Below are 12495 nucleotides of genomic sequence, written 5' to 3'. Positions count from 1 at the left end.
TCGGCTATTCGTGATCCCCCGCACGCGGATCGTTTCCGTTGCCGTAGCTATGCTTCTTTATATTTTGATTCTAGATAGTTGCTCCGGACCTACTTGACTTTCTTTCAGTAGTCGTTGGGTACTTGGACGACCCTAGGTCCATCCGAGGGTAGATAGCTAACCCTCAAACAGTCTCTCCCTTCCTCCCGACCCCCTCATAAAACTTCCTCTCCTCATAAACCTTCACATCCTCCCCGGCATAGATCCTGCCCTCCTTCTCCTCTTTAATTCTCAGCCGTCTCACTCTTAGCACATCATACTCCACGTTCCTCGTCAACCACCACGTCCACCCGTTAAACAGGATAGAGGCCCCAATGACAGCCGCGCAGATCGCAAACGGCGTCTTGTACCCGTTGTGCGCGAATCGCGACTGGAAGAGCTGCGGGCCGATGACGCCGCCGACTTGGCCGACGCACGATTGAAAGGCTAGTGTGAAGGCTGCGCCTGTCGTGCCTTTTAGGGAGGAGCTTCGCCCTGTCGCAGTTTGTTAGTCATGTGATAATGAAGGAGACCGGCTGGAACGTACAGGCCCAGAAGGGGATGAAGTAGACGGAGTAGAACATCGTGCCGAGTGTACAGGCGATGTAGATGCCGACCTTATTCGTCAACGTGGCAAGCAGGATGAAAAACAACAGCATCGGACCCATGATGCAGTACATGATGTATGCTGGGCGGGTCATGTATGCTCTCTTCAAAAACCAGCCGGAGAAGATAATTGCGAGCACGGATGTGGCAGCAGGGGGAATGTTAAGCAGCTGGTTACGGGGAAGCCCAGCAAAACCAAGGCTTGTCGTGATGGTTGGTAATTGCCAGCTCAAGGCGTATCCAGCGAAGTTGATGAGCAGTTGCTGGATCATAAAGGAGTATGTTCGGGGGTCTTTGAGCGCTGCAATAATCTCGTTAACTGCAAGGTTTGAGTCGTCTGTCTTGGGGGCGTTCTCGGACAGTCGCGCTTCGACGTATTCTTGCTCACGAGGGGTGAGCCACTTGCTTGTGCGAGGCGACTTTGGCCAGTCGGGAAGGACAAAGTAGACGACGCCGGCGAAGAGAATGGTGAAGATGCCTTCCAGGAGGTAGACCCTGTTCTGTCAGTATAAGATAGCATGCGAGCAGAAAAAAGAGATTACCATCGCCATGCACTCATCCCACATAGCCCATTCATGTATGAAATCCCATAAGCGATCAATGATCCAACGATACCCGATGTGTTCTGGAAACCAAACATCCACATAATTGGCAATCCCATCTCGTCACTGCGGTACCATCCACAGAGCTGCGCCGCAATACCCGGGAACATGCCCGCCTCGCACATACCGAGTAGGAAGCGCAGAGCCCAGAGTGCCTCCTTGTTCTGGACTGCAGCATGGCATGCCAGCACAATCCCCCAGCTAAGCATGATACGTGACTGCCAGAGGCGAGGAGTAAGGCGTTTGAGGAGCATGTTGCTGGGTACTTCGAAGACGATGTAACTAATCTGGTTCCGTCAGACCTACCCGCAACAACAGGGAATCGGACCTACAAAGTATATCGACTGCACCCAGTTATACTGATCATTCGTCATGTTCAACTCATTCAAGACGTTTCTCTCGTCGCCGACCTGGAGCACCTTGACGGCTGCTGCATTTGTATAGTCGATCTAGAATCGTCAGTTAGACTGTTTCCCAAAGGATGTGGGGGAAGCATACCTGCTTAATCAAATACATCATACCAATTAACCACAGAAATCGATAGTTGATCTTCTTCATAATCCGCGCATCATCCTCGGGCGTGAACGACGAGAGCAATTCTCGTCTCCTCTCCTCCTCGCTGTTTGTGCTGGGCGCCTTCGCCACATCCTCGACGGGACCCTTATTCTCGACTTCCGCCATGGCGCAGTATATGATGGTAGATTCAACTATTGCAATGACAGGGGTGGCAGTACCGCTGACATTTATACCTACCACCAAGCAGCCAAGATAAGCAGCAGGATCCTTTCTCCATTCTCCATCTTACCCTCCCCGAATTACAATGACCCTCCGCACAGAATGTCAAGCGAGAACTGACATAAATCGCAATGACGCCATGAGCAGCTCCAACGATGCAAGAGATTAAATTTTTTTCAGCGAGTGGCAGGCGGACTTTGCGGTGGACATCTAGGGCAATCTGGCGACGGGATGGCGTGCGCGCCAACCAGGAGCAACGAATTAGGGGTCTTACTGCAAGGCATGCAAGACCGAGGATTCTTGGTCTTTTTACTCGCCCGAGAAAACTGAGCTTAATCTCAGCTTGCGGTTAGAGACTCCTTCTCGCGTCATTTTTGGCTGGGATTGTTGATGCTTGGCTTTGCCGCGTGGGAGGTAATTGTAGAGGCGATGTGGGATCGTCACCTGCAACTCCTCCGGCTCAAGGGTGAGTTTGAAGGTTCCGGAGGAGATATCAATGAGCTGCCAGGGCGGGATCTCTCTATCAATCGTTCTCACTGCTTTCCTCCCTTCCATGGATTAGTCTATGCATTAGTCTATACATAACGGCTCCGAGAAACTGGTTCCCTAGTGCCACAACCTCCGCCGTTGTAGAACTGCACGACATGTCAGATTTACACATCGCTCGGGGTCTTATAGTTTTTGCATTGTGTAATGCAGCTGAGTGTGGTTTGGTCAGTGTTAATCGGACTCGCTTTAAAATGTAGTATATAGGTGATGGCAATATTGGTGATATATATTTCGGAAAATCAGCGGGACGCTGGGAATGGGGTGTAACTAGCTGGGCGTAACAGCATGCTTCCAAGCTCTCTGGATGGCTAGGGAGGCATATCCAGACCGGAACAACTAGCTCATATGAGACAGATCAGTATGGCTGTCATGGCATCTCAATCAAGGGTTATTATCGCGATGAACCTGCCTGTAGGCTTAGCTTACTGTATCAATGAAATACTGAAATAGTTTTCAACAATTCAGGTCTTGTGGTCTAATGGTCATGACATCAGACTCTGATATCCTTTAGAGTCACATCTGGTAATCCCGGTTCGATCCCGGGCAGGACCTCTTCTTTTTTCTTTTTTTCCCCTCCACTAAGTTACCGCCTCTTCATTCCTTCTCTTCTCCTCCATCTCCCTCTTTCTCCCCTTCACCATCCACTCCATCGCCTCCATCCCCGCCCACCCCGTACTTCGCCTTCAGATGCTCAATCGCCGCCCTCGTCAACCCTCCCACCGTCTTCGCCTTCGCAATCTGCACCAGCGTAATCTCCAACCCGAGATTCCTCCTCGCCCACCCCCGAATCTCAATCGCCATCAACGAGTCGATCGCAATCCCCGCTACCTCCTCCTCATCCATATCCTGCGCCTGCGCCATCCGCGTCGTCACCTGCCTGCCAATTTCACGTCGCACAATCATCTCCGCCTCGGGGTCGTCCAACAAAGCCGGATTCTGCTCTACGCGTCGCAGAAGGGCGCGCAGCTCATTGCTCTGCCCGGAGACCGGCTCAGTCGATCGGCTTTCGAGGTTCGCGTACAGGGCGAACCGCGCATCCCGCGTCCAGTATACCCGCGCGCTCGGTGACGAGAGGGGTTTCGTGTTCGAAAGGCCGATGACACAGCTACTCGACATTTTAGACTCCCTTGCCGGCGGCACAACACATTCCGACAGTGCGACTTTTAACCCGTTTATGAGCTCCTGCTCGCTCGGAAAACATACAGCCGCCATCTGCGCCCGCTGCAGTGCTTCTGGGTTCTGAGCCATCATGCCGACGTCTTCTACCGCGCCGAGATCGACTACGCCTGCGGGGAGGCCCTGTCCCCGTCGGTAGTGCACGAACGAGTCCAGGAAGGTGTTTGCGGCCGCGTAGTTGGCTTGCCCTGGATTCCCGCAGATGCCGGAGACGGAGCCGACGACGATGAAAAAGTCCAGTGGAGAGGTTTTGGTTGCGTGGTGCAGGTTCCATGTTCCGAGAACTTTGGGCGCGAGGCAGGTCGTCCAGTCGTCGTGCGTCATTTTGGTGAACAGGCGGTCCTACAGAGTTAGTTTGGTTGAGAGTATGGGGTATGGTGTGTACCTTTAGAGATCCGGCCATCTGCGCGATGCCGGCGAGAGGGCGGGCACATTTTGAGATCGCGAGTTTTACGTCTGCTGCGACTGTCACGTCGCCGGGGACACAGATGGCTTCGCATCCTTGCTCTTTGAGTTCGTGGATAAATGCTTGATCTTTCTCAGACTCCCCGGCAGAGCGAGACATGTACACCAGATGCCGAGCGCCTCTTTCTACCATCCATGTCGACACCGACCGGCCGAGCCCGCCCAATCCTCCAACAAGGAGATACGACGCGTCCGGGCTGAACGAGAAAGGCGACTGCCCCGGCGAGATAGACAGGCTCGCCGGATCCTCTGGCATCTTAACTAGGATCTTGCCCATATGTACCCCCTGCTGCATGTACCGGAACGCATCAACCACGTCACTCGCCTCATACACCCGAACCGGCCGAATAGGCACAAGCTCATTCTCGGCGCTCAGTTTCTCAAATTGCGCATGCATCCTAACATCAGTTCAGTATCAGCACATTCAACCGCGGTAAGTGCAGGCCAGGTCAAGATACATACGTCTCATAAGTATGATACGCCTCCTTCCCCACCTGCGTAAGATCAAACCCGATATACGACCGATTCTTGATAAACGGACCCATACTCAATTGTCCGTTGCTCAGGAAATCGCGCTTCCCAAGCTCGATCATGCGTCCGAATGACGCGAGACAATCCCATGATGCATGCAGCAGTGGGCCTGTGAGCGAGTTTAGCACGACGTCGACGCCTCGTCCGTTCGTCTCGCGGAGCACGTCAGGTAGGAATTGCGTGCTGCGCGAGTTGAAGATTCGGTGCCGCGGGATGTTGAACCGCTCGGTTAGGTATTGGGCTTTTTCTTCGCTGCCGACTGTTGCGTAGATCTGGTTTTGTTAGTCTTGTAGATGGGATGGAGGTGATGCAGAGGAGAGGAAAGTGGAGGGATACCGTAGCACCAAGATACTCGCACACCCGTATCGCCGCAAGGCCAACACCACCGCAGGCTGAGTGGATCAACACAGACTAGTTGGAGTAGTATAACGTCAGCAACAGCTCATCATCAAACTTTAATAGTTGCCCCCAATCCATATGGAGATAAAGAGTGCAAAACGAACCTCCCCCCTAGAGACCCTCCCCAAATGCACCAAGCAATACGCCGCGGTAATATAAACCGACGGCATCGTCGCCGCATCCTGTAGCGAGATCCCCTCCGGCACTTTAATGCAGTACCGCGAATGCACGACGAACCGCGTCCGGAACGTCCCTGTCGTCAACAGCGCGACTCGATCTCCAACCTTCAACTCCCGGATCGCACCAGGCGCGACCCGTGTGATTATCCCGCTTCCTTCCAGCCCGAATTCTTGCGGGGTGCCGAAGAGGCCGAGGCTGACGAGGATGTCCTGTTGGTATTACATGTTAATTCTGGTTTGAGTGTGGATGTGAGGAGAGAAGGGGGGAGAACAGTTAGAGGAAGTAAATACCCTGAAATTCAACCCTACAAACCCCATAGCCACCTCGACCTCGCCCTCCTTCAACACCGGGGATTCGAATGGTTTCCACTGCAGGGTATCGATTGACCCCAACGAGTCGATGTCGAGTCTCCGTGGAAGATCTGCGCAGGAACGAGATTCGGAACCCATGCATTGTTCCAGGTGTACCCAGTGGCAGCGGCCGATGTGCACTTTTCCGTCGATAAAGGCGAATTCGTACTCGGGTGCTATTGAGGGGATGGAGCGGGACCAGGTGACTTTTTCCAGGACGGAGAGCAGAGCAGCTGCGGATGTGTTGTCGAAGACGTCGGATTCGAAGGTGGTAATGTCGGACTCGGATTCGTGGCGGAGGGTTCGTGCCAGGCCGAAGATTAGGCTGTTGTTTGGATTGGGGGTCGAGATAGAGCTGGGGAGTTGGGTTAGGGGCGTTACCCAGAGGGTTGGCGTGGTTGAGATGTTGGAGATGAGGGTTTGGAGGGTGGTGAAGCGGTCGGGGGTGAGGTTGTGGAGGTAGGGAGTGTTGAAATCGAGGAGGGAGATTATGAGAGGCTCGGTTTGGGGGTCAGACTGGGGGTTCTGGTCTTCGGTGGTGTTAACGGGGGAGTATGTCTCCGGTGTTGTTGTGTGCACTTCGTAGCCTTGCTCGGTCAGGATGGTGTAAAGGGATTGAGCCCAGGGGTGAGGGATGTCGTCTGTGAGTAGGACGATGGTTCTCTTTTTCTCTGTGATCTCGATTGGAAGAGGGAGGCTGGATAAGGCGCTGAATGATCGGTAGGTCTTCTGGTCTGCGTTCAAGGTGTATGCTTCGCAGCCTGAAAAGCCGGCTTGTCGAAGGGTGCTGTCCAGTATATCTGGTAAGATAGGAGCGTGCTTGAGGTCGTTGTTTGTCTTCCAGCCCGGTAGCAAGCCCTATATGCAGTGAGTATGGAGACGTATCTGCGGACTCACGGGCGTACCATTATGAATTCCGTTGGTAAATCTTGAAGGACACGTTAGCCGGAGTACAGTTGACATCGTTAGTGGCTTACCTCTATTCACTTCGCTGAGCAATAGCCGTCCTCGTGGTGCTAGGAGTTTGCGAATGTTCCCTAGGGACATCCCCACTCCATCATCTCCAAGTATCTAGTCCAAGACCTGTTAGTACTATAGCCAGGGGATTTCAGGATATACAGACATTAGATGCAATAACCAAGTCATAACTCTGCGCCTCAAATCCCTGTTCTTTTGAGTCCTGCGCGACATCAAGAACCTTGTACTCAACATCCTCGTCAGCAAGAGCCTTCTTCACAGCCTCGAGACTCGTTTCGTCAGCATCCGTGAAGGTATAGGTTGAGTAAAGCCGCACGCCCTCTGGAGACTTCAAATGCTTCAGAACAGTCCGCGTAGCACTCCCTGTCCCACCGCCGATCTCCAGCACACGCATGACGGGATTCGAATGGCCCAGCAGAGAGAGAAAGTAACCCCAATCGTTCTGAGACTGGAGGTCCGCGTGGTATCTATCCAAGTAACCCCGCGTCTCATCGGATAGACCTTTCGTGGCTAGGATCTCGTCGCAATTGTCATAGATATAGCGCAGAGCAGCCACCGAAGCAGGATACTCACCTTCTTCTGATGCATACGGCGCTGAGAATGCTTCAATAAGAGTCCGCCGATCTTCAGAGCCTGATTTCAGCCACTCATGTGCCTCTGGATGTAAACTCTCTGCATGTTCAGTCATCCTAGCAGCCGCCGTTACAAGACACTCCCCCCACCGAACAAGCTGACGATCTTCCGGCATAGGAAGATCAATTACCTTCGACGCAGTCTCCAAAACATACAGAACTGCAAGCCGTCTATATCCCTGTAGACCTCTCACATGCTCTTGACGCCCTTCTACCTTTCTCCCTCCAAGGAGCGTAGCCCCCTCAACCAAATCCACATCAACCCGCCACCGAATCTGCGACCCCAGCGGTATCCCCCCTCCACCACCACCACCACTCCCCCCGGCAGGAAACCCCGCAACATCCCGCATCGAAAGCACCACCTCTTCACCAGTAACCATAACACCCCTTCCCATCCAAGTCCCAAACCCCGTCTCAGCCATCAACGCCTCAAGCTCAATCTCCGACTGCCTCGGAGTCTTTACATAGATATCCCCAATTGCCGCAGGGACAATAATCTGGAACTTCCTCGCAAGGCCCTGCGCAATCGCCATCGGGAACGTCTGCAGCAGATGGTCCAATATCGCCGGATGCAGCGTATACCGGCTTGCCTGGGTGAAATCCAGGTCGAGAAGTGCTCCGGTTGCTTTGCGGTCTGTCGGGTGCGCCGACAGGCGCGTGAAGCGCCGGAATGACGGGCCGTAGGCGAAGCCGAGTCTCTCGACGAAGCGGTAGGCTGTACCTACGTCGAGGACGCGCGCTTGCGGCTCGATCTTATGCGGTGGAGGTGGCGGGTGCTCAGGGTTGGGGCCAGCGCGGACTTGCCCGTGCGCGTGCTTTGTCCACGAATTCGTGCTCGCATCGTACGAGACGATTGTGAACGCGAACCAGTCTGAGTCTAGGAAATCTGTTACCTTGACGGGCTTCAATGTCGTGATGAGCTCGTACTCCGCGGACTCTTTCATCAGCAGCGGGTTCTTGATCACCATGTTTCTGATGCTGTAGCTCCCGCTGTTTTCGCTGGATTCCTCCTCGGGACTTATTTGCAGTGCTGCTTCACCTGCCATAGAGATGTACCCAGCCGCTGGGAAGATTACGTCTCCCAGTAACGCGTGCTCCGCGATCCAGGGGACGTCTTCGAGACAGAGGAGATTCCGCCATGCGGGTTCTATATCGGAGGCTTCGACGCTGCGCGAGCCGAGGAGCTCGTGGTGGGGGAATTTGCGGAAGCGCCAGGCGCGGGTTAGCCGGCTGTCGTGCCAGTGGCGGGTTGTGTGTTGCCAGGGGTAGGGGGGTAGGTTGGGCAGGGTGTTTCCGGGGCCGTTGATTGCGTTGAGGGTTACGGGGATGCCGTAGGAGTGGGCTGTGCCGGCCGTGGAGAGGAGTTGGGTGTGACTACAGGTGTTAGGAGAGGCTCGGAGGAGGGTTGGGATGTAGATGAGTTCTGATTTTGATTCAGCTGCGCGGAAGATCTGTTGTAGGGGGCCAGACAGGGCGGAGTGTGGGCCAATTTCGATGAATGCTCGGTTCTTGGGGGGAGTGGCTTTTAGAATAGATTGCACCGCGGCGGAGAAGAGGACAGGTGATTCGAGGTTTTGACGCCAGTAGGTGGCGTTTAGCTGGCAGGGGTCTGTAATAGGTGTTATGGTGACGCTGGAGAAGAGAGGGAGCATTGATTGCTTGTGCTCGATGTGCGCAGATATTGATGCCTCGTACTGTGGTCCTATCTCGATCATATGGTCTTTCTTGTGAGCTTGAGCTGTCACTCGGTAGGGCCATACTCACTGGAGTGATAGGCCGTCGACACTCGTAACCGCCTGCACAGAGCGTCTGGGAAACCTTTCTTGATCGCCTCCGTCACCTCCTCGACAACAGTACTGTCCCCAGACAGCGTTACACTCTGAGGACTATTCTCGCAGGCGATATTTGTGCCCTCTGCCAAGTACGGAGTGACTTCTGCTCTTCCAAGACCTACAGCTGCCATGGCGCCCTTACCCTCCACCTGTTTTGCCAGCTTACCCCGGTAGTACGCAATGATAATCGCTGACCTGGCTGAAATAGCACCAGCGGCATATGCAGCGGCTATCTCACCGCTAGAGTGACCAACAACGGAAGACGGTGTCATACCCCAGAAGGAGAGAATGTTGACTAGCGCGAGCTGGAGTGCAGTGCATAGCGGCTGGGAGAGCTCAGCCTCATTGATTCTGCTTTTAGGCTCGGGCTTAGAGAGTTCCTCTATTATTGTTAGCATCTCTTCTGGGATAACATCAAGGCAATGTACCTTCGAGAGACCATGACGGTGCATCAGGCAGACTCTGTAATGCCCGGTCCAACTTCCTGATATCAGCCATCGCAGAAGGAAAAGACTTTATAAGATCCTTCCCCATCCCAGCCCACTGAGCCCCCTGACCTGTGAAAACAAAGGTCACATCAGGAGCCCTATCCCTTCCATTTTGGAAGTCGCTCTCTCTCAACAGCATATCTGGCTTTGAAACCACAAATGCTCGATGTGACAGATGCTCGCGCCTGGCACCGAGCGTATACGCCAGATCCTGGATTCTCGACAAGTCCTGATTCGCATAATCTGCAACAGCTCGCATGCGTTGCTTCAGAGCCTCTGCGCCTTTAGCTGATACGACCAGCAGGCGCGCTGTCTCTGCTTGCGGCGTCACCGAACGGATATTGTCACCGCAGAACGATGACACCGAATCAAGAATAGCATGAGCGTTCGCGCCGCCAACACCGAAGCAGTTGACGCTGACTCGTTGATGGCGGTCTGCTGGCCACGGCTTGACCTCCACTGGAACTTGGAGCTTACCTTCCTCGAAAGGAATATTGGGGTTTGGCGTGTCGAAGAAGACATTTGGTGGGATGATGTTATGCTCCAGCGAGAGAACGCCCTTGATCACACTGCTGATTCCCGAGGCGCCTTCGCCGTGGCCTACGTTGGGTTTGACCTGTTTTGTCAGTATCTACAGCTTGAGAAATTAGGGACTTAACACTTACAGCACCGATAATAATCCCCTTCCCCTCGAAGAGCTTCGCCACAACTGATGCCTCAGCTGTGTCTCCAGCAACAGTACCAGTACCATGACACTCGAAGAACCCCGTCTTCGTGATATCAGCAATACCTGCCTTCTTATACGCCCACCGCACCAGTGCCTCCTGAGAGTGCGACCCTGGTGTCGTAATGCTGGGTGTATGCCCGTCACAGTTAGTCGACGTGGCCCGGATAACCGCGCGAATAGGGTCGTTGTCCCTGATGGCGTCCTCGAGCCGCTTCACGTAGAGGGCATTCACACCCTCGCCGCGACCATATCCATCTGCTTTCTCGTCGAAGGTTCGACACGTGCCTGTCGGTGACATAACAGTATTATCCGACATTGTCGCCGTCATCGTAGGCGCGAACATGAGATTCGTCCCGGCAACTATCGCCGAGCTGCAATCGCCTGAGTATAACGCCTGACAGGCCTCGTGCAGCCCAACCAGCGACGCCGAACAGCCCGTTTGCAGTGTCATGCTAAACACCAATTAGCACAGCCCAGAGAACAGAAGCAAGAGAAGAGGGGAAAACGCACCTCGGCCCCTGAAAATCAAACTCATAAGAGAGCCGATTCGCCAACGCAAACTGCCCCGTCCCCAGAATATGATACCGATCCGTATGCTGCGGATCCTTGCTCGCGAGATCCAGCCAGTCCTCACCATAAACACCCACGTAGCAGCCGATTCTCTTCCCGCGCCAGTTTGTCTCCCCTGCGCTCTCGAGACACTCCCAGACGACTTCGTGCAGGAGGCGCTGCTGCGGGTCCATCCGGCCTGCTTCGTGGGTGTTTATGCCGAAGAAGGGTGCGTCGAAGTAGGCTGGGTCTTCGGTGAGGTAGTAGCCGGATGTTGTTTTCACGGTGCGGGGGAGCGTGGCGCTGTAGAAGGAGGAGACTGTGTAGCGTGTGTCGGGGACTAGGCAGACGCCGTGCTGCTTGGAGAGGAGGAAGGTCCAGAGGTCGTCGGGGCTTTTGAGGTTGCCGGGGAGCCGGAGGGACATGCCAACTATGGCAATGGGGGGGCAACTGGGCGGCTCCTGGATGGGTGTTAGTTGAGGTTGAGGTTGAGAATGAGATGGGAGTATGTGGCTCTTTGACCTCTACAACATTGGTAGTGTGGCCTGCGCTGCCATTGACGAGTGGTGGAGAGGTGGCTCCCTCTGCGTACAGCCTGTTTTGAAGAAATAGCTCATGATTAGGGGTTTGGATAGCCCTGTTGGTGGCCTCGCCTGGTACAATATTCACCATGGTGCTGAAACTTTGGCTAATATTGAGGGTAGATGGTGTTGATTGAGTGGGAGAGGTGAGGTAGCGAGAAATTCGTAGGCGGACCCTCGGAAAAATACCTTGACCAGACTGAGGTCTGCGAACTGGATTGTCGAGGGATGAGGAAAGCTTTCAGGAGATACTTGCCTTCGTGACCCCTCATACCCTCAATTGAGCCTGCTGCGGGGTATAAGGCCTGTACAATAGAGAACAAGCAGTCGAGATCCTTCAGACCAGTCTGAATATTCAGCTCAGCTCAATCCCGTCCGCATTTCCTGCAGTGACAGACTCGTGGACTTTGCGTGCACCCCCGCGGAAGCAAGTCAGGCTTTGTGCTCATGCAGGATCCTGCAGCAAACAAGGATGGATACGATTGGCGGCTGCAACCCTGGAACGTCTCGGAACCTCTCTAATTCGCCTGAAGGCTCAGCGTGCAGAACTTGGCGAAGCATGCAGTTACCAAAAATCGGAAAAGAACTCCTCGAGGGATTCATTCTTGACCTGCAATCAGCGGGGTTGGAGTCGGCTGACTCGAGGAAGGAGAAACGCCCGCAGGGTACGGAGTATCCGGCTGCATTATCACACTGCAGTAGCCTGAGAAATGAAGAAGGGCACGAAGCGACCTAGTTTGGTATATAGCAACGGCTTACCTTCCTTGACCTGCTCTCGTCAGCACCAGCATCCACCCACTACTATCATTTTCCCCAACCGCAAAAATGAAAGTCCCCATCAACACCAAAACCCTCCTCACAGCCCTAACACTCACCCACCCTGTATTTTCCCAGACCGTCGACGACGCACTCACCCAGTTCGCCGCTCTGAGAGACCGCATCGACGGCGTCCAGTCCTCAATCAACACCTACGGCGGCGGCGTGGTTCTCGCCCTCCCTGTTGCAAACTCTATCTACAATGCTCACAATGCAGCCACCACGGCAAGGACGACATTGGCTGCCCTGGAGCCCCTCTCGCCGGAGGATAGCCAACGCGC

The 12495-nt window shown here is 54.2% G+C and overlaps 2 protein-coding genes and 1 non-coding gene across 3 annotated transcripts; 1 reads left to right on the top strand and 2 right to left on the bottom strand.

The window, feature by feature from the left end:
• Nucleotides 1-163: 163 nt before the first annotated feature.
• BJY04DRAFT_207250 (major facilitator superfamily domain-containing protein) lies at nt 164-1907 on the bottom strand (the record flags this gene model as incomplete). Its single annotated transcript, XM_073713834.1, has 5 exons — nt 164-513; nt 566-1119; nt 1167-1513; nt 1559-1675; nt 1725-1907. The coding sequence occupies 5 exons, from the start codon at nt 1905-1907 to the stop codon at nt 164-166; spliced, it is 1551 nt and encodes a 516-aa protein (XP_073571549.1).
• A 1067-nt stretch (nt 1908-2974) lies between these two features.
• On the top strand, nt 2975-3062 carry BJY04DRAFT_t71. The gene has a single exon. It is a non-coding gene; the product is annotated as a tRNA-Gln (tRNA).
• Nucleotides 3063-3104: 42 nt separating this feature from the next.
• BJY04DRAFT_227534 (uncharacterized protein) lies at nt 3105-11489 on the bottom strand (the record flags this gene model as incomplete). Its single annotated transcript, XM_073718647.1, has 13 exons — nt 3105-4028; nt 4072-4549; nt 4614-4954; nt 5019-5093; nt 5186-5470; nt 5552-6469; nt 6599-6682; nt 6735-8941; nt 8986-9435; nt 9482-10157; nt 10207-10720; nt 10779-11278; nt 11340-11489. 13 exons carry the CDS (start codon nt 11487-11489, stop codon nt 3105-3107), a joined length of 7602 nt encoding a protein of 2533 aa, XP_073571548.1.
• Nucleotides 11490-12495: the final 1006 nt, after the last annotated feature.

The sequence above is a fragment of the Aspergillus karnatakaensis genome, assembly GCF_047715665.1.
Source record: "Aspergillus karnatakaensis strain CBS 102800 unplaced genomic scaffold BJY04scaffold_22, whole genome shotgun sequence".
NCBI lineage: Eukaryota > Fungi > Ascomycota > Eurotiomycetes > Eurotiales > Aspergillaceae > Aspergillus > Aspergillus karnatakaensis.
The sequence above is the reverse complement of the archived record's forward strand: the minus strand, read 5'-3'. Positions and strand labels throughout refer to the sequence as shown.